This window comes from Apodemus sylvaticus, chromosome 4 (genome assembly GCF_947179515.1).
Source record: "Apodemus sylvaticus chromosome 4, mApoSyl1.1, whole genome shotgun sequence".
NCBI lineage: Eukaryota > Metazoa > Chordata > Mammalia > Rodentia > Muridae > Apodemus > Apodemus sylvaticus.
This window is the reverse complement of record NC_067475.1, coordinates 55,578,661-55,598,332: the sequence shown is the minus strand read 5'-3', so window position 1 is coordinate 55,598,332 and position 19,672 is coordinate 55,578,661. Positions and strand designations below refer to the sequence as shown.

General features: G+C 50.0%; 2 protein-coding genes across 2 annotated transcripts; both read left to right on the top strand.

Moving 5' to 3' along the window:
- The first annotated feature begins 2,102 nt into the window (after window positions 1–2,102).
- On the top strand, window positions 2,103–12,303 carry Eps8l3 (EPS8 like 3). The gene is made up of 18 exons (XM_052178529.1): window positions 2,103–2,133; window positions 2,273–2,337; window positions 3,964–4,122; window positions 4,384–4,533; window positions 4,643–4,698; window positions 5,214–5,371; window positions 5,461–5,579; window positions 5,742–5,862; window positions 5,945–6,006; window positions 6,219–6,293; window positions 6,614–6,762; window positions 9,608–9,689; window positions 9,884–9,918; window positions 10,407–10,593; window positions 10,759–10,887; window positions 11,178–11,251; window positions 11,723–11,855; window positions 12,068–12,303. Exons 1-18 carry the CDS (start codon window positions 2,103–2,105, stop codon window positions 12,077–12,079), a joined length of 1,797 nt encoding a protein of 598 aa, XP_052034489.1. The 3' UTR covers window positions 12,080–12,303.
- A 3,500-nt stretch (window positions 12,304–15,803) lies between these two features.
- LOC127682819 (glutathione S-transferase Mu 5) lies at window positions 15,804–18,716 on the top strand. The gene is made up of 8 exons (XM_052179477.1): window positions 15,804–15,984; window positions 16,283–16,358; window positions 16,623–16,687; window positions 17,287–17,368; window positions 17,458–17,558; window positions 17,985–18,080; window positions 18,189–18,299; window positions 18,477–18,716. The coding sequence occupies exons 1-8, from the start codon at window positions 15,940–15,942 to the stop codon at window positions 18,573–18,575; spliced, it is 675 nt and encodes a 224-aa protein (XP_052035437.1). The 5' UTR covers window positions 15,804–15,939; the 3' UTR covers window positions 18,576–18,716.
- The last annotated feature ends 956 nt before the right edge of the window (window positions 18,717–19,672 follow it).

Genomic DNA, 19,672 nt, shown 5'->3' with positions numbered 1-19,672 from the left:
AAGGCCAATGCTTGACATTAAAAGGGCCCAGGCAGGTCAAGCCCACCCCTGCCCTGGGCTGTAGTGTCTGTAGCAGTAGCTGTTGAATTACCTCTACCAGCCTGCAGGAACTATTGGTGACCTACAGGGACCATCCTGATGTGAAAGACCAGGACAAGGCTGATCAGAAAAGGGTTCTTTTTCTTCCATTTAGAAGCAGGAATTGAATGCCACAGCCTAGGGAGGTGAGGGAAGGCAGAGGAAAGGGTCAGGCTTCTACACCCTTGCTCTTATCTAAGAAAGGGGTTCTCCCCAACAGCGAACAGAGATCAGCTGCCTCCTCTCTGTTCCCATGACGCTCACTTGGAGAATGATTTTTTCCATCTGTGAGTCACCTTATCTGTTCTCTGTTATTTTCATAACAGTCCCAATAAATGGGTGTGGGTGCTTCCTTACACTTTGGTCGGGATATTCCAGGGTTACAAAGAACCCAAGTGCGCCAAGCAGATCGATGCATGGAGATGCACAAAACCATGCCTAGGGCACACGAATAATGCATTCTCTTCACACACACACACACACACACACACACACATACACACACAGAGAGAGAGAGAGAGAGAGAGAGAGAGAGAGAGAACATACACATGCATGATCTTTAATTCTACTCCATTTCAAAAGATGTGTGTTCTAGCCTTACCCTGCCCCCATGACCTAACACCTAGTGACAGGGACACATTTGTAAGCCACACAGTTCTGGTTCATTTCCCTATTAAACAATCAGTGTGACTTGAGGCCTGTTGTTCTCTTTGAATGGCAGAGTCCTCATCTGAGAAGTGGGGATAATAGCTTCAGCCCGGGGGTAGTCGTGAGCACTAGCAGTGGACTGATGGTGGCCAAGACTACGAGAGAGAGAGAGAGAGAGAGAGAGAGAGAGAGAGAGAGAGAGAGAGAGAGAGAGAGAGAGAGAGAAAGAAATGAGGGGAAGGAAGGGAGGGAGAGAGAGAGAAAAGAGAAAGAGAGGGAGGGAGGGAGGGAGGGAGGGAGGGGAGGGGAGAGGGAGAGAGAGAGGGAGGGAGGGAAGAGAGGGAGGGAGGGAGGGAGGGAGGGGAGGGGAAAGGGAGAGAGAGAGGGAGGGAGGGAAGAGAGGGAGGGAGGGAGGGAGGAAGAAAGAGGGAGGGAGAGGAGGGAGAGGGAGAGAGAGGGGGAGTGAGTTGGGAGAGGCTTGGTAGAGGGCTCAGAGTTCTGTCAGGGCTGTGGTGACCACTACTGTTGTTAGGGAGGAGTGGGCAATGGTGAAAATAGCATCTGGGAACACTCTGGGCAGGTGCTGGTTAAAGACGGCTTTATCCTTTACAGTTGGCTGTGAGCTGGATTTAGAGAGTTCAGGTGGGGAGGGTCTCTGGGAGAAAATCTGGGAGCACCAGAAGGAAAGGAGGCAGGAGTACAGGTCCCTACAAGTTCCCCAGAGCACTCCCACCCCATGTAAATGTCTGTCTGTCTTCTATCTCTAAATCTAAGACACAGACACAGACACACAGACACACACACACACAAAGTCTCACACAGTCTCTCTGTCTGTCTCTCTCTCTCTCTCTCAGACACACACACAAAGTCTCACACAGTCTCTCTCTCTCTCTCTCTCTCTCTCTCTCTCTCTCTCTCTCTCTCTCACACACACACACACATATCGCTCAAATACATTCTACTAGACAGGGTCATTAGCTGGGCACTTCCTCCCGATCTGCAGAATTAAAACAGGGCTGGACAAGAGGCTGCTACTGCTGCTGAGGCCTCTGCCCTCCTAACAGAAGCAACTCACTCATGGTATCTTTCACATCTGAGCCCACGTGCAAAGATGGGAAGCCATCCGTGTAGTGCCTGCTGCCCCCAGGAAGGCCCTTCCTCCCCTGGTCCATGGCCTCCAAACCTAACAAGATGAGGATTTCTTGGGCAGGACATCAGATGGCTCTAGACAGGTCCCTGGAATCAAGGGCTTCAGTTCTGGTCACAGAGTCCCCAGGTCAGAGCAACAGCAGTCAGGCCTTGTATTTCTGTTCTTTAGTCTGATGGTTGTTTCTGGTTCATTGTGATTCTAGGAAGCTGTCCTCAGCGGTGTCGACATGTCCCGGCCCAGCAGCAGAGCCATCTACTGTAAGCTTCCTGCCTTCCCTGCCCTGCTCAGCCCACCTCTGGGCCAAACTCTCCAAACCCCATCTTCTCCACTGTCCCTGCAATTATCTGAGCCTCACCTCCCTTCAGCTGCCCCTTGACCTTGACTTTGTATCCACAGTGCACCGGAAGGAATATTCCCAGAGCGTGGCCTCAGAACCTACCCTCCTGCAGCAAAGGGTGGAGGTTAGTACCTCTGGGGCCCAGGCAGTTTCTGAATAAAGCTAGAGTTCCTATGTGTCCACTGCCTTACCAAACCATAGATGTCTGATCCTGACACAACAGCTCAACCTAACTGAACTCTGTGGAGTCAGACTCACCTATCTTGAGGCCTAAATGGTTGTCAAGCCAAGGGGAGAATATAGGATAGTTCCGGGGTGGGCAGAGTAGGCCCAGCTAGGTTGTGGGAATGGGTGCTAGGTCCCTAGAAGTGACAAAGTCAACGGTCACAAGACACAGAAAGCCAGCCTTTTATCGCCCTTGGTTTCCAACCCACCTCCTGCATTTTGTTCAGGATTGCACAGGGCTGCTAGGACAGGTGCCAGAGTCACCGCTATAAAGGCAAGTGTCACAGGGAGGGTCATCCTGGGTTCACAGACAGGGTCGAGCCACTGGAATGGCCCCACCCAAGCGGACAGCTGACACTTGGAGATCTGGTCATTTTAATAGGCTTTAAAACTACAAGGATGGCCGGGCGGTGGTGGCGCATGCCTGTAATCCCAGCACTCTGGGAGGCAGAGGCAGGTGGATTTCTGAGTTGGAGGCCAGCCTGGTCTGCAGAGCGAGTTCCAGGACAGCCAGGGCTATACAGAGAAACCCTGTCTCGAAAAAACCAAATCCAACAAAACAAAACACTACAAGGATGTGGTCAGTAGAACTTGTTCAACTAGGACATAGTAGGGACCACAGTATATGGGGGGACAGACAGAATCCGCCCCCACACCTGTAGCCTCAGGTGTTAAGAGACAAGCAGGAAACTCACAATGCAGTGGAGAAGGGGCTCCCCAGCCACTATTCAGTGTCTCTGTAGAGCAGGGTTGGGAACTGGCTTCACTGACACCCATCAGGCAAGAGCAAGAGGAGACATGCTCAGGGTAATAGGCCATTGGACCCTGCTGAGTTACGAGCAGTGTGGCCACAGGCTGCAGCTGGCCAGGAGTGAGGATTGACAGTCCAGGGGCAGGAGTTAGACTGACTGTCCCCAGCGGGAGCCTGAAGCAGATGGAAGATGATTCAGGGAGCCAACATTTGGCTATAGGAAGAGAGGGGTGTGGGCTAAGGGGAAAGCTGCCAAACCGTGGGACCAGCAGAAGGCAAGGACTGTGGGGGTGAGGGGGGGACCTGAGAGTGCTTCAGCTCTCTCTGTGCAAGAATTAGAAAGAGGATGCTTGATCTTGGCACTGGGCTGGCAGAGCTGGAAAGACATCTGAGTCAGGCAACAGGTGTGGAAAAAGGCAGGGGTCAGGTAAGTCACTGCCCTGGGGACAGTAGGTCCCAAATGCAGCAAAGGGACCGAGGAAGGTCTTACAGCCCACACAGAGGAACATGGATTGTTTTGTTGGATGACTGGGACCCACACCAATGACCGCACGGTGGTCCTAGAATGCGCCATGTATGGCCTTGGCTCTAGGCCTGGAAGCCCCTTCAGGAACCCAACTTCTCCAGGCTCTGGTTCTATTGAGAAACATGACCTCCCCACAGGGGGGACCGAGGGACACACCTTCTTCCCTCACTGCCTTTTCCCTGCCTGCTGACCATCTGGGATCCTCTCTCCAAGCCTCCTCCAAGACCCGTCTCTTCCTCTCCCCTTAGCATCTGATGACATGTAAGCTGGGAACACAGAGAGTCCGGGAGCCAAAGGATGCCCTACAGAAGCTTCAAGAGCTGGATGCCCAGGGCCGAGTGTGGAGCCAAGACCTGTTTCTGCAGGTCAGAGATGGCTGGCTCCAGCTGCTGGACATTGAGACCAAGGTCAGCCTTCTCCATAAACCCAGTTACAGGCCCTACCTAACCCAGGATGCTAAAGGGCAAGGATCAGGCTCTCCACCTGCCTTGCAGTGCCTCTCCACATCCAATACACACCTCAAACCAGGGAGAGGCAGGGCAGGAAGTGGGGGCAGAGGCCTAAGTGTCAGGATAGAAACTCTACCATCCCACTGCGGGCAGGGATGACCCCTTCAGGGTCTCAGTGGCTCTCAGTGACCTCACACTTGGCCTTTCCATCTGCCTTAGGAGGACCTGGATTCTTATCGCCTGGACAACATCAAGGCCATAGATGTAGCCCTTAACACCTGCTCCTACAACTCCATCTTATCTGTCACTGTGCAAGAGTCTGGCCTGCCAGGAGTCAGTACTCTGCTGTTCCAATGCCAGGAAGTAGGGGTGAGTGGCTGGGTATGGTGACCAGGGGTGGAGTTTGGTGATCATCACACACACACACACACACACACACACACACACACGCATATGTAATACCTGCTGCTTCCTCCAGGCAGAGCAGCTGAGGACAAGCCTGCAGAAGGCCCTGGAAGAAGAGCTAGAAGAAAGGTAGGCAGCCTCTGCCCTGCGACATATAGGGTCTCTTAGCTCATGCTTAATGGTCACATCCTGGCTACACATTAGGAGAACTCATGATCCTGGGACCTAACAAGCCCATGCCTAGAACTAATAAAGGTTTAGACCAATGAAGGGTATGGGGAAGGTGTAGAGTGTATTTGATACTATCTCCAAAGGCTTTTATAGAACCTAGGAAAGCCCAGAGACTAGGCAGATGAAACATGATGGAGTCAGGGAGGTTCAAGTGGAAGCTACAGAGGAGTAGGGTCCTTAGAGGAGAAAGATGGTGAGGTCCATGGGGCAGAAGTATGGGCTTAGCTCTCTCTCTCTCTCTCTCTCTCTCTCTCTCTCTCTCTCTCTCTCTCTCTCTCTCTCTCTTTCTGTCTCTCCCTCCTTCTATCCCTCCTTCCCTCCTCCTTCCATCCCTTCCTCCCTCCTTCCCTCCCTCCCCTCCCCCCTCTCTCAAGATGTTATCAAAGTTATATTTTTCACTATGCCCTCAACAGACCTCGATTTGGAGTCCATCATCCAAGCCAGGAGAGATGGAAGGGGCCTCCCCTGGAAAGGCCACTCCCTATAAAGCAGGCACCCCCTATGGAGCAGAGGTACTCTCCAGAGCACAGGTTTCCTCCAGAACAGCCACACAGCATGATCTCAGAACGCAGTAAGTTTGTGTCTGAAGACAGGTATTGGAGAAGGTTTGGATGAAGTCAAAGAAGTCTTAGGTTCATGGTCCCTCCCTACCTACTGCAGGCATCTCGCCATCTTCAAGGTCCCTGACACGCTACCCAAGTGCCAGAGAACCCAATGGCTTCACTCTGCCTCCTCCTCCAAGGCGTGCTCCCTCTCCTGAGGACCCAGAGAGGGATGAGGTAACTGAAGGAGTCTTGCTGAAGTTTCCAGACTCCTAAGTTAGTCAGGGCAGAGCTGGGGGTGAGGCTGGGACTTATGGTGGGATTGTAGCAGGACCATGGTTGGGTGCTTTAGGGGTTTTGTAACTGTCTACTCAAGGCCATGGGTTTTTGGGGGTCCAGGAGGTGCTGAACCACGTCCTAAAAGACATTGAGCTGTTTTCTGGGAAGCTGAAGGAGGCCCAGGCCAAAAGCAGTCGTAAGAAGATAAAACTTGGGAGAAAAAAGAAAAAGTCTCTAAAGGGTAAGTGCTTCATGCCAGCAGAGAGATGTGGGGTCATCTTTGAAAGAGCCCTAGATCCCCACCTTTATTCCTTCTCCCACAGGGATAACAGAAGCAGAGTACATAGACTGCTTCCAGAAGATCAAGTTGAGCTTCAACCTCTTGGTCAGTAGCTCTGGCCAGTTCTGGGAACTTGGCCCCTAACTCCTGTTCTCTCTGATGGCAGCTACCCAAGCCTTCCCCTTCTCCAGCTCCTCCTTCTCTTGGGACTTTTGAAGGGCACCAGGCTCTAAGACAAGGCACAAAACCCTTATGGGATGCTCGGGTTCTGGTGGAGGTGGTGAAGGATGGTAACCGACACTGTCCTGTGTCCTCAGGGGAAGCTGGCCTTGAGGCTGCAGGAAACAAGCGCCCCCGAGTTCGTGAGCCTCATCTTCCAGACCCTAAAATTCGTGAGTGGATGACAGACAGGGTGGCAAAGGGGACAAGCTGAAGACCAGGGGCAGCAGAGGAAGGGACAGAGGCTGGGGGAGCAGCAGGGCAGAGGGAGCTGTGGAACCCGCCCTTTACTCAGCAAGTACCTTTGAGATAGGATGCCACTCAAGACAAAACCCCCAACAGAGCCCATAGGGTGGCAACAGAGTCGAGGACACCAGGGCATGGAGGGAGTGTGGGACAGTGAGGAAGTGAGGAAACAGAGCTGGGGGACCCCTGGACCTTTCCTATTCCCTTCTAAGACTGCTGATCCCTTCCATTTCCATCCCACCTCCAGATCCTATCTCAGTGCCCTGAGGCTGGCCTTACAGCCAAAGTGATCTCACCCCTCCTCACCCCCAAAGCAATAGACCTGCTGCAGTCCTGTCTAAGCCCACCCGAGAAGACTCTCTGGAAGTCACTAGGCACAGCCTGGACCACCAGCTGGTAAGTGAAGACAAGGGACAAGACCCAAGGCAGAACATGATGCATAGCCAGGTGTGACACTATCACAAACCAGAACCGCATCCAGAGGATGTGGGGGACTCCATAGGGAGTGCCCAACTTTCCACTGAACACTGCCTTTACCCAGCGAAGAAACGCATTTCCTCAGGAGAAACAAAAACCAAAACAACAACAACAACAACAACAAAAAAACCAAACCCAGCAAGGCCAACCTTCTACTAAGGCGCATACTCATTTTCACCAGGGACAAAGTGAAAACATTGGTCTCAGTCCAGCTCAGAATTTCAGAACAAGTAACATAAAAGATGCCACAGATGTGACATCAGAAAGTTGATCTAGTGACCTTCAGGACAGGAGTTAAGAGAACCAGAGAAGCCATGCTGTTGTGGCTGGTCGTGGGTGGACATGGGAGCAGTTGGAGAGCCTGGGAATTGGGGAAGGAGCTCACCTAGGCTTAGATGTCACTACAGGAACTGCCTACAGAGGCCACACATCTGGGCCCCCAGCAGAGAGGTCGCACCTGTGTGATATAATAGTATCAGAGTGTCTGGCAGGACACAGTGAAAGGCTTGTGGGTAATCCAGCAGGAGCCCTGACTTTGCTTCCCTAAGCAGTTTATTCTAATTCATGAGAACAAAGAGCAGGGCTCTGGGCAGTGGCTACTGAAGAAGACGGAAGGGAAGGCGGCTGGAAGTGGTGGCGGCACACGCCTTTAATCCCAGCACTCAGCAGACAGAGGCAGGGGTTTCTCTCTGAGTTTGAGGCCAGTTTGGTTTACAAAGGGAGTCCAGGACAGACAGAGCTATGTTACACAGAAAAACCCTGTCTTGAAAACAAAACAAACCAAAACAAACAAACAAACAAACAAATAAACAAAAAGACACCAGGCAGAAGGATAAGCAGGTAGACAGCAAAAAGAAATCAGAGTTAAAAGAGAACTCACAAGGCAGAGGGATTCAAACTAAAATAGAAAGGCTCATCAAACCCAGGGCCACCAGCAGGGAGACATCAGCTGGGAGCCTAAGGCTGGGAAATGAAACTACCACGTGTTTGCCTAATGAGCAGTTCTTTTCAGTTCAGGCCCATGTGATGTTTTTGTCCAGATCACTTAAAGACATGAATTAGTTCCAATGCAACCTGCTTATTTTAATGGTAGAATATACAAAACAAAATGTAGCAATTTCAGCATATAATTCAGTAGCATTAAACTTCTACTGATACTGTGTACCAACACCATTTTCTAGAATGTTCACATTCCAAAAGGAAAGGCTATATCCATAAAGGATAGCTCCTCATCTTGCTCTCCCTACCCTCTAGCGACATCTGCAGAATGTCCACGTATGTTAGCCTATTCTAGGGATCTTACGTAAGTGAAACAAGGCAGGGTCCATCCGTTTGTGACCAACTGATTTTATCCATATGTCCTCAAAGTTTGTCTATAAGTATGAACTATAAGTCTGAATTTCCATGCTTTTGTGATTGACAGATATTCCTTTGTATGAGCATGCAGCATTTTGTTTATCCTTTATCCATCAATGGACATTTGGATTATTTATATCCAAAGGATCTATTTTATGGGCTTTGTCTCATCAATAAATGAAGAAACATAAATTCTAGACCTCTTGTAACAGTCATAGACTCTGGGTCCTATGGCTACACTGGGCTTACATAGCCCCTGGCGACAGCTCTGATATGTGCCAAGTACTCTCAAGCTAGGAAAGCAGGTCTGTGGAGGACTGAGACCACAAGGCCTTACATGCTTTCATTCAGCCACTTTAGCATTGAACAGCCGTGTTAGCTATGTTATGTTAGCTAGTTATGTTTCAAAAACAAGTATTACTTTACAATTTTGAGAAATAGTCTATAATGTGCCTGCTGCGCAAATGTGAGGTCCTGAGTTTGAGTCCCCAGTACTCAGAAAAGCCAAGCATGCACCATGTCTTGTGACCCCAGTGTCAGCATAGAGAAAGGAGGGTCCCTGGAGTGGCTCAGCCAGTTTAGCTAAAGAGAAGTGTGCCTCAAAAGATAATGTGGAGAAGACATCAGCCTCTGGCCTCCATATTCACACACATAGGCACACACATTTATATGTGTACACCCCACACCAAGAATCACACATACCCTGCCACACACGCACACATTCGCAACATTGGAAAACTTGTTTGACAGATATAATTTTAACAATACCAATGAGGAAGCAAAACAACCCCAGTACTAATAAAGTGGCAAAATTTTGATAACTAATCCATCAGGTCAAATATGCTCTTTTCTTCTGTTTGTGTCCTATTACTGGTTGTTTGTTTTGGTGTTGTCTAATTTAATTTCATTTTAATTTTTTTAGAGGTCTGTTTGTATTCTAGTGAGAGAGAGGGAGAAAGAAAGAAAGATTGTGGATTTGGGTGGGTGGGGATAGGGAAAGATCTGGAAGGAGCTTGGAGAGAAACCGTAATCAGAATGGATTGTATGAAACAAATCTATTTCAGTATAAAATAATAAACAAATAAATAAGAAGGGGTAGAGTCAGTCTTTGAAAGTCCCCAAAGGGGTCTTCCAGCCCCAACACTGCAGATTGCACTACCTTAATTCTAGGGAGGCAGCACAGCTGTGCTTAGGAATCCAGATAAGGCTGCGCACGACACTGCACTGTCCAATGGTTCCTGCAGGGAGCCATTTGCTCCTTTGTGGGTTTCCGGTAGCTTTTCATCTGGATACGCGCACAATGCTCCTGTTAGCCACAGACCCCTGAGGCAAGGCCTTCTCATCTCCCTTTCCCCATCCCACAGGCTGCTACACAGTGGCCCTAGTCTTAGCTTTGCTTTCCCCTCAGGGTTGACTGGACAGGCAGCGAACCGCCACCCTACCAACCCACATTCTACGATGGCTGGCAGATTCCAGAGGCCTACTCCATGGTAAGGGTTGCTTAGCACTGAGATCTATGCAAAGCTCTTCCAGTTCAGACCAAAATCACGCGACAGCTAAGGGGTGGGTTAGATGGGTACTGTTGGGAAGGTGAACAATGAAGAGGCCTGTGGTGGACCCGCCAGCCCCTCCCGACACTGCCGCTACCTCCTGTTCTAACTCACTCTGCTTTTCTGGCTTACAGCAACCCCTAAGAAACCAGGATTCGATTTCCCTCCGGTATGTCACGTGCTTAGTGGATTCTCGCAGTCCCAGGGAGGGAGAGGGGAGGGAGGGGGGGGAGGGAGGGAGGGACAGGACCTGTGAATCCCAGAGACCATCTGGACTTTCCCTTAGCCAGACACAGACATGTACAAAGATGTCTCTCTGCTATTGGGTGAAAATGCAGTTTCTTACCTCTTAGCCTCCAAATGCTCCTTGTTGTAGCCTCTGGGTCCTCATTAGATCAGTTATAAAGTGCTCAGAGCAGAACCAAGATGCAGAAAATTCTACTGGAAATGTTCTCGGGGACAAAGTATATTTCAGAGATTTCCCTGTCTTGTAAAACCACCTACCCTAATCCCCAGCTAACACTATCACTATCCAAACCTATAGAAACTCAAAAAAGTCATCAACAAACCATACTAGGAGCTATCCGGGGCTCTTATGGCTGGCCGGGGGGCACAATTCCCATTCTCCATCCATCCTGAATCTGTCTCTCACGTCAGAGGTTCTAGGTTGAGAAGCAGCCTGCCCTTCCCTCAGGATGAGCCGTACAACCACAGCCCTGAATACGAGGACTCAAACCTCCCATTCTCCAGCCCCAACCATGGCAGAGCGAAAATGCAAGTCTTGTATGAGTTTGAAGCAAGGAATGTCCAGGAACTGACTGTGGCCCAGGGAGAGATTCTGGAGGTGAGGCCTATGCTGGAAGCCAGAAAAAGAGGCGGTTGGTGGTGGGAAGTGCAGCTAGCCTGGTGGGCGGGTAGCTTGCAGATAGAGTCGGGGACAGACACAGTCTTGGGGACAGAGGAGATGGGAGGATAGAGGCTCTGGGGCTGACATGGTGATTCTCGGCAGATTCTGGACCAGAGCAAGCGATGGTGGCTGGTGAAGAACGAAGCGGGGCTGACTGGTTACATTCCCAGCAATATCCTGGAGCCCCTGCCAGCCGGAGCCCCGAGAGGCCACCGACAATCGTCCTTCAGGGTACTGCCCACGCTGGGATACCCAGAAGCCCTGAGTCCTAAGTCAGAGGTGGTCGTAGGAAGAATTAGGTGACAGAGATGATCTTAGTTCAGTTTAATCAATATCATTGCATCTTTCTTCAGTGCCAAGTTCATTGTAAGGTCTGAACAAAGTCAGGGTCCCTGCAGAACTAGAAACCAGAAATAAGATAGGCGGCCTGACGGGATCTCAGCAGAAGGGACCCAATACGGGAGGCTGTGCATGTTTATAAGATGGGATGGCCCCTGACTTCCAGTGTTCCTTGATTCCAGGCTCCAATGCTTCGCCTTAGCTCAAAGCCTGAGGAGGTCACGGCCTGGCTACAAGCAGAGAACTTCTCCACTGTGTGAGTGACCAGTCCCCTGGGGGATGAGGGGAGAGGCCTGCAAAGGGCTCAGGTGACAACCACAGGCCTCATTCCCTGTCAGAAACAGAACATACAACCTAGCTTTCACTGTACACGATGACTCCATCCTAGGCTTTCTGTGCTGAATGAAAGCTGCTTGTCTGAGCCCAGGGTAGGGCACCCAGTGGAGAGACCATATGTAATGAAAGAGAAGGAGTCAAGGGTAGTAAATTCCGGAAGAACCTGGGCTGCCCACATTAGTCACCCTCCCCTTCCAGAACATTCTCTTCTACAGCATATCTGTCCTCAAACCTAGGAGTTCTGTGGTTCATTGAGATCAAACCAACAGGCTTATCCCTGTACCTTCAGATGCCTACTTCCTGTAACCCCAACTTCCCTTCTCTACAAAAACACTAAGACCTAGTATCTGCCCACCCTGCCTCTGGTGGATTCCACCATTGTTATTTACAGCACCGTAAGGACCCTTGGGTCCCTAGTGGGAAGCCAGCTACTTCATATGAGACCTGGGGAGCTGCAGATGCTGTGTCCACAGGAGGCTCCACGGATCCAAGCCCGGCTGGATGCAGTCAGAAGGATGCTGGGGGTGAGGAGGCCCTGGGATCCTGACTGTTATTCAGAGGTTTTTAATTCTCCTGGGGTAAGAAAGGGAGAGCTGGGGACACTGGGCATGAGATATCCCTCTGGGGACTCAGCTTCATCCATTCAGGTGTGTCTTAAAGTTCTAATCGTATTGGTGGTGTAAACTGGGATACCTTACTAGGAACCAGCCCCAACTGAATTATTTTCTTCCTTTAGATGACCCATTAGAGACCAGCTCAATACCTCTAAGAGCAAGGACCTCTCATATACAAGCTGGAATATTTGGTACCCAGTTAGAGCCCTTGGAAGTCCTCTTTCAGTGAGTGGCAAGCCACATATCCTGGATCTCAAAGCAAAGAAGATGAACAGGTCCAGACACTGAGGCAAATGGTACCCTCATTGGGTTTGGAGACGCTCTCTGGTCACTATTTATTTTACCTTACACCCTAAGTCAGCGTACTTATTCCTTGTCTTATTCCTAATCTCTTTAGTCCCAATCCTTCCAATAAAAATCATCTTTAAGCTTGTTGTATAACCGTACCCTTGATATTTATTCTGGGCCGGATGGGAACCAAAACAAGAGAGAACAGAGAGTTGGGATACAACGCGTGAAAGAGCAGCATCTCCACAACTAAACTGAACTGAACTGAACGGAACAGAACGGAACAGAACGGAACAGCATCCAATCAAACCAAACCAAATCAAACTAAACACAACTGAACTAAAGAGAGACTTCAGTGCAACCTAGAGCTGAGGATCAGCCTTTGGGGACTACGGAACATTCTTTCTCCTCTCTAAACAAACTCCAAAATGAGGCTACATGCACCACCACTGTCCTATGGGGGGTATGGCTCTCAGCCTAATCCAAAATTCCTAGTCCCACCGTATGCACAGCATGTTGCCTCGCCAAGATGAAGGCTACTCTGCTGGCAGCTGCAGGCTTTGTTCACACTGGCTGCTGAAGCAGCGAAGCCTTAAGTGAGGTACAACACGCTCTCCTTGGGTGCTTTGTCTTTCAAGCAATGGTTGTTAGGTGGGTCCGCCTTGAGCGTCCTCCCACCTGTCCCTTGTGTGGCAGTATGTAGGAACACTGCACTGGGAGGTGCAAGTCCTCAGGGTCACTGTAAACTCAGGCAAGTTGGCCTGAGGATCTCTGTCCTAGGGTTAAATGAAGAGTTAGGGCTGTCTGTGGCTTGTACTGTCTTTCGGCGTTCGGCGTATAAAGTTTACTTCCCGCTCAAAACTCGTAGAATGAATTTGTCTCTGTGGAAGAGAAGCTTCACTTCAACTGAGATACCCTACTGTTAAGGTTTGGTGTTCTCATGGATTCTAGAGCCCCTAATAGGTTCTTAAGATTAAAATCTCTTTTGGCTGAATTTATCCAAGACCGTAACATCATCCAGAGCTTAATACCGTATTTTCAGACTCTATCGTTCACTCTCAACTTCTGGTCTCACAAAAGCCTCTCTTGTAATCGGTAACACCAAATATGAAAGCAAAACCTTTACTTCAAAAGAGAGAGGAGAGAGGGAGGAAAAAGCCTTCAGAGTCGTTAGGGGGCACACTGGCCAATTCAGAAAAGTTAAGATCTTAGAATGGAAGGAGCCACTAACCCATTGACTTTGGCCCATCTTAGAGCTGAAAACCAGGGGAAATCTAAAAAAACGTGCTCTACCTGAGTGTTCCCCTAACTTCATAGAGAAGACTATGGCAAGGAAAGCGGCTCCAGGCCAGCCAGGCACAGGGGAGCCAGCAAAACTCACCATTAGGCCATCCTCAGACCGAATCCTGGACCATCCAGGGAACTGGAGTGGCTCATCAATCTTCAATAAACTCCAAAGCTTCAATAAACTGTTCTATAAACTGGGCAGAACACCTAATCACAAAGCTGTTTAGCCTAAATTGGGATATATTATCAAAGAAGTAGAGCAGTTAACTTGTGCCTCAGGTTAACTTGCCGCTGGATTCTGTTTTCTCGGGAGGAATGAACCCAAGCATCACAGAGTCGCGTGTCTCTGTGCCATTTCTTCTTTATTTTAGAAGAATATCCTTTTACAAGGTCTGAAGTTTGATTCAGTTAAACTAATGGGGAGACATAATTTCCCACACCCAGACTCAGGGAGGAGGTGCTGGGAGGCCTGGAGGACGGTGAGCTGAGCAACTTGGGACTCCCCCAAGCTCCCCCATAGGAGCTCACTCCTCCTCTCCCCTGCCCTGCACTGACAGCGGTGGTTACAAGGGTCTGCTCATTTCCAGTCTCTTGAACTGTGAGGGAGCTCAGAAGCTTGGTTCTTCCTCACGCTGCAGGAACATCTGCCAAATCTCATACCGTCTCACAGGAACTATAACGCCTGTGTTGCTAAATCCAACTGTTCATTCATTCATACATTTAATGTAGTCCCTTCCCCGGTCCTCCCAGTGTCTTTCCTTGGTCCCTTCACCACAGCAGCCACCCTCTCACCCCCTCAAACTTCGATGGTTCTTCCCCATCACCCTGCTTCTAAGTGTCACGCCACAGCAGTTGGAGCCCACACATCTTGCCTCTTGCCTGTGGCTTTCACTCCCAGGCTGCCTCTAAAGGGCTGCCTGCCTCCCCAAATGTTGACAGTTCTCTGCTGGAGTTCTCTACCTCCTGCGCCAGCACAGTAGATTGCTACCAGGAACTATTCACTGGAGAGTGAGCATCTCTCTAGGACCACTATACACACAATCTTTAAAGTAAGTCCCCTTCTGACAGGAGCCTCCACCTGCTCCCAGTACTGGTCTTGGCAGTTTTACTCTGTAAGTGCCTATCCTTCTCTTGAAGTCTGTTTGTTTCTGCCTCTCCCCATTGGTCCCTCCAGGGCAGGGACTATTGTCTGCTGTGTCCAGTTCTAGTTCCCCAGCACCTAAAACAGTACCTACCCACAATAGATATGCTAATAAGCACCGGGAGACAGTAGAGCTGGACTTCCTTCCTCCAGCCCACACTATGTAAAGAAGCCAGATAGGCGACCTGAGAAGATTCTGGCTCTGCCATTCACTCTGGCAAAGCACCCAGACCCGCTCAGTTCACGAAGCAGGCGTGTGTGGGTCCTGAGCATAAGACTAAGTGGAGGTGTGTTTTCAGTGTAAGGTACTAAATCAAAAAATAATTTTTCTCAATAATTTTCACACTACATTCTGAAACAGTTTATATTGGGTTTTATAAAATGTATTATGGATTTACCCCTCCTTTAAAAAAAAAACTAGAAGCAAAACACTTAAAAAACAATCACATCTGTTTCGCATTATACTTCTAGTGGACACTATGATCTAGATCTTATACACTCCCGCAGTGCAGAGAGAAAACACGCAAACCTTCTGTCTGGCCATACGAGACCCTTAGCGACCTGCCCTTAAACACTTGATGTTCTGTCTTCTCCCATAAAACTGCCTAACTCGACAGCATCTGTGGTTTGTCTTACATGTCTATTTCTCACCTTTCAGTGTCTGCTCTACCCTCCTCTTTCCTGGAGTGTCCTTTGAGGCATTTCCAAAGTGCATGTCCTGTCCCTTTTCATAGTGGCCCTCTTCAGTGTCCCCAGGTTCCCTCAGTCTTCACAGAGCCATTTGTATCTTGCATAGAAAATGTTTCTACCCCCAAAGTAGTCTAGGTATTACCTTATACCTGAATCGTTTCCTACCTCACCGTTTTACGCGTCTAAGTGATTTATTGGCTTTGTTGTTTTATCATGCATTCCTTCTCAGCCCTTCCCATGTCCCACCAAGGGAGCCAAAGACTGCGTTCCCTTATGGTCAGAATCCCCGCAATGCCAGCTCATTATGCGACAGGACTCAGGCTCCCCAGGCAACTAAGGTCCAGGACTCCACTGCCAGAAGAGTGGATGCATCAACAGCCCTTGGGAGAAGTTCACACCAGAGGACTTCAGGGGGCAGCAGCTGCGCCTGCGCGCGCCCCGCCAAGTGACCACGCGGAGGGCGGGTGGAGCACAGAGCGAGAAAGGAGGAGCCCGTTCGGGTCGCGTCGCCCCTGCTCAGCGCGTCCAGTATAAATTTAGCCGCCCGTAGTCCATCGCGGATCCCCAAAGGGGCTAAGATCGCCCAAAATGTCGTCCAAGTCTATGGTTCTGGGTTACTGGGATATCCGCGGGGTGAGTGGCCCCTAGCCAGGCCAGCCGCTGGGACAGAGAGGTGCAGGCGGCCGGGCGGGGGTCAGGGACCGGTGGGCCGATCTCCTGCCGGCCTATGGGGTCCCCAGGCCCGTGGGTAGAGGAAGAAAGGATTGGAAGTTCCCGGGAGTGAGCGAAGGGGCTGCCTAACGACAGTTTCCCTCGACGGGATGCAGGGGTTTGGCAGCGTTGGGTTGGGGACGTTGACGACGGGGGTTGAGAACAAGTGGGCACTGCGCAGGCGCACTGACCGGGGTCTTTCTCTGTCCCTTGCCTTTAGCTGGCTCATGCCATCCGTATGCTTCTGGAGTTTACTGATACCAGCTATGAGGAGAAACGGTACACGTGTGGGGAAGGTAATGAATGTCTGTGGGTGGCCATGGTGGCCCTACAGTGCCTTTTACCCAGAGGTACCACACGAGATCGTGTGGGATCCTGCTTCAGTAAGCTGGGAACTTTGCCAAGAGAGTTATCTCTTGCTGTTCGAGTCCATCTTAATAGGACGGTTGCAGAAACTCAAGGGTTAGCTTTGGGGATTGGGAACTTGAGATAACAGGTCTAAGTCGGTCGTTTTCTCAGCTAGGTCGTTAAGGGGCTTGGGTCCCACTTCTCTCTTACAGCTCCTGACTATGATAGAAGCCAATGGCTGGACGTGAAATTCAAGCTAGATCTGGATTTTCCTAACGTAGGTGGTTTTGGAGGAGTGGGCAGAAGGGAAGGCCTTCAAGTGTATGTGTTTTTACTTCCTCTCTGGTTTGGGAGAATCTAGGAGAGAGGCTTTTCCTGTTTATAGAACAGATAGAATTCCAGGGTCATTGAACAGAACTGAGCATAACATTTTATTTCCTACTAACCACTAAGAAACACTAACATTCTCCTCTCAGACAGGCTTTAAGAGACACGAGTTGCTAGCCAGGTCTGTGACTTTATCACTGACAGATTCTAGGTATTTTTATGGTATCCTAAATGTGTCCATAAGTGTCATGGTTGTTAAAACACCTGTCCTTTTATATATCCGTAAGTGCACTACTCTAACAGTTCTGATTTAAGGTAGAAAATATTTACATCTTGCTTTTTAAAGTATTCTGAGAAAAGTCTGTATGCCACACATGCATGTCACATGCAAGCACCCTCATCTGGAATCAGGTGACCAAGTGCTGTTTTCTGTTCACTTGCTATTCCTCCTAGCTTCTGCTCTCTCGTGTTCACACCTTGCAAGTCTCCTCTTTTCCAGACGAGTGGAGGACTTGGAGGGCTACGTTCACACTAACTTTCCCCTTCTAGCTGCCCTACCTTATGGATGGGAAGAACAAGATCACCCAGAGTAACGCCATCTTGCGGTACATCGCGCGCAAGCACAACATGTGTGAGTGAGCTGAAGGTGGGGGAATGGGGGGACAGGAGGATGGGGGTGGGGTGGGGGGACGGGGGTGATTTATTGCCACCTGGCTACAGGTGGTGACACCGAAGAAGAAAAGATCCGAGTGGACATCATGGAGAACCAGATAATGGACTTCCGCATGCAGCTGGTCCGGCTCTGCTACAATTCTAACCATGTAAGTTTTCCCTTCTGGAATCACCTATGCTGGGTTTCAAGCCAAAGCGATGAGGATTATTCTGCTCCTTTCTTCGGTTGCCAGTCTTTCTGTCAACACAAACTGTAAGGGTTAGAAAGAGACTCTGTGTTTTTTGGTTTGGTTTGTCATGTTAAGTCTGGTGTTAGCTCCGCCTCCTTTCAGCCCAGCTCTCCATCCTGCCTCCTCCAAGGAAAGGCAGAAACAAGCTGCCTAGAGAAGCCTGTGGTGTATCCGTCTCCGGTCCAGGCCCTGGCTACAGCTGTTAGCTATCCTGAGGGCTGGGGGACAGTTTGCGTAGAGAGCCAAAGGCGGCATTAATGTGGGACCTGGGAATCCCCTGGTCCGCTCCCCCCACTGGACCCTTGTGTTGACCCAACATCAACTATTGCTCTCTTTCCCTCTTAGGAAAACCTGAAGCCTCAGTACTTGGAACAGCTACCTGCACAGCTGAGACAGTTCTCACTGTTCCTGGGGAAATTCACATGGTTTGCAGGAGAAAAGGTAGGAAGATGGCACAAGGTGGGAGCCCGCCTGCCCACCTGCCCGTCTGTCTCTGTGGGTATTGTGAGCTCCTCAGGCCTGACACCTTCTTGTCCTCGTTCTTTCTAGCTGACCTTTGTGGATTTCCTCACCTATGATGTCTTGGACCAGAACCGCATGTTTGAGCCCAAGTGTCTGGATGAATTCCCAAACCTGAAGGCTTTCATGTGCCGTTTTGAGGTGACGTTCACTATCTATCCCTTTCTCACAGAACTATGCACAGGCCCTCTGTAGCCCACAGGCCCCATTGTACTTGCCCAACACGGGCAGAAATAGGTGAAGGCATGCAGCGTGTTTGTTGTGGGTGTGCTGGGCTGGGCCAGGGTCCTAGTAAGACCTGGGATGCTTTTCCTTCAGGCTCTGGAGAAGATTGCTGCATTCCTGCAGTCTGACCGCTTCTTCAAGATGCCAGTCAATAACAAGATGGCCAAGTGGGGTAACAAGTGCCTCTGCTGAGCTGGAGCTCGATGCTGCCGCTGAGCCATCTGGCCCTGAGGGGCCTGCACTCTGAGCTCTCTGCCGGCCTTCTCCCATCCTGTCCTGAGGGGCCCGCACTCTTTCTCCTCTGCTCTTTCTAATAAATAAGCAGTTACATTACCTGGTGTCTAGATGGATTTCTTGGCGTAAAGGCCACGGAAGGATGAGGAGATGTTGAGAACGAAAGGTGTGAATCCATGCGTAACCACGTTGACTTTCTTTACTCCTCGGCTGAGTTCCAGGGCTTGAACCCCTCTCTGAGTGAGCACTGGAAGGAGAGGTATTGCCCATTTTTGGGTGGCAAGTGCTTTTAAACAGACACGGAGCCTCTGTGGAGCCACGAAGAAAGTCAGGTAAAATGGTGGTGTTGTTCGACACAACAGAACTGGAGCTTACTAACGACCCACACCAAGCAAGGCAACGAGCTTGTGATGAAGTGGTTTTCAAACTAGCAGGCTTGCCAGTAGAGCTGGAACAGTTGGTTACTAATTAGAAGTTAGAGAGCCCTGTGCCTTATACTAGGCAAGGTACGCCTGCTGGTGAACCTGAAGACTGATACAGGTCCCTGAGGAAATAATCCGTCTTAAAATTCAAATCGTATCCCATGGCCCAACCGCTCTTTCCATGTTAGCTCACTAAAACCATGTATACCCAAGAAGGTAAGTTGTGGTGGTTTCATATAAGGACAAGTAGATGGCATATAAAAGCTAGGGAATATCATGGCAGGAAAGGCAGGAAATGATGCGAGTGCCTGGTGATTGTGGCCACACACACTAGAATGCCAGTGTTAGGGAGGCAGAGACAAGCAGGTCCCCGGAGGTACAATGCCCCACGTCTAGCCAGTAAGACACCCTGTCCAAAATGGGGGATAGGGAAGGGAGGCATCCTGAGGGATGACACCTGAGACTGTCCTCCAGCTTCCGTGTGTGTGAACATGCACATGCATGTACAGGCGGATGCATGGTGTACAGCTGAGTTAGCACGCAGAATGAGCTGTATGAACCAGCGTGGATGCATCTGAAGGCTGTATTCAATGTGCAGCGAGGATCAAGATCCCCTCTCAAAGCCCAGTTGGA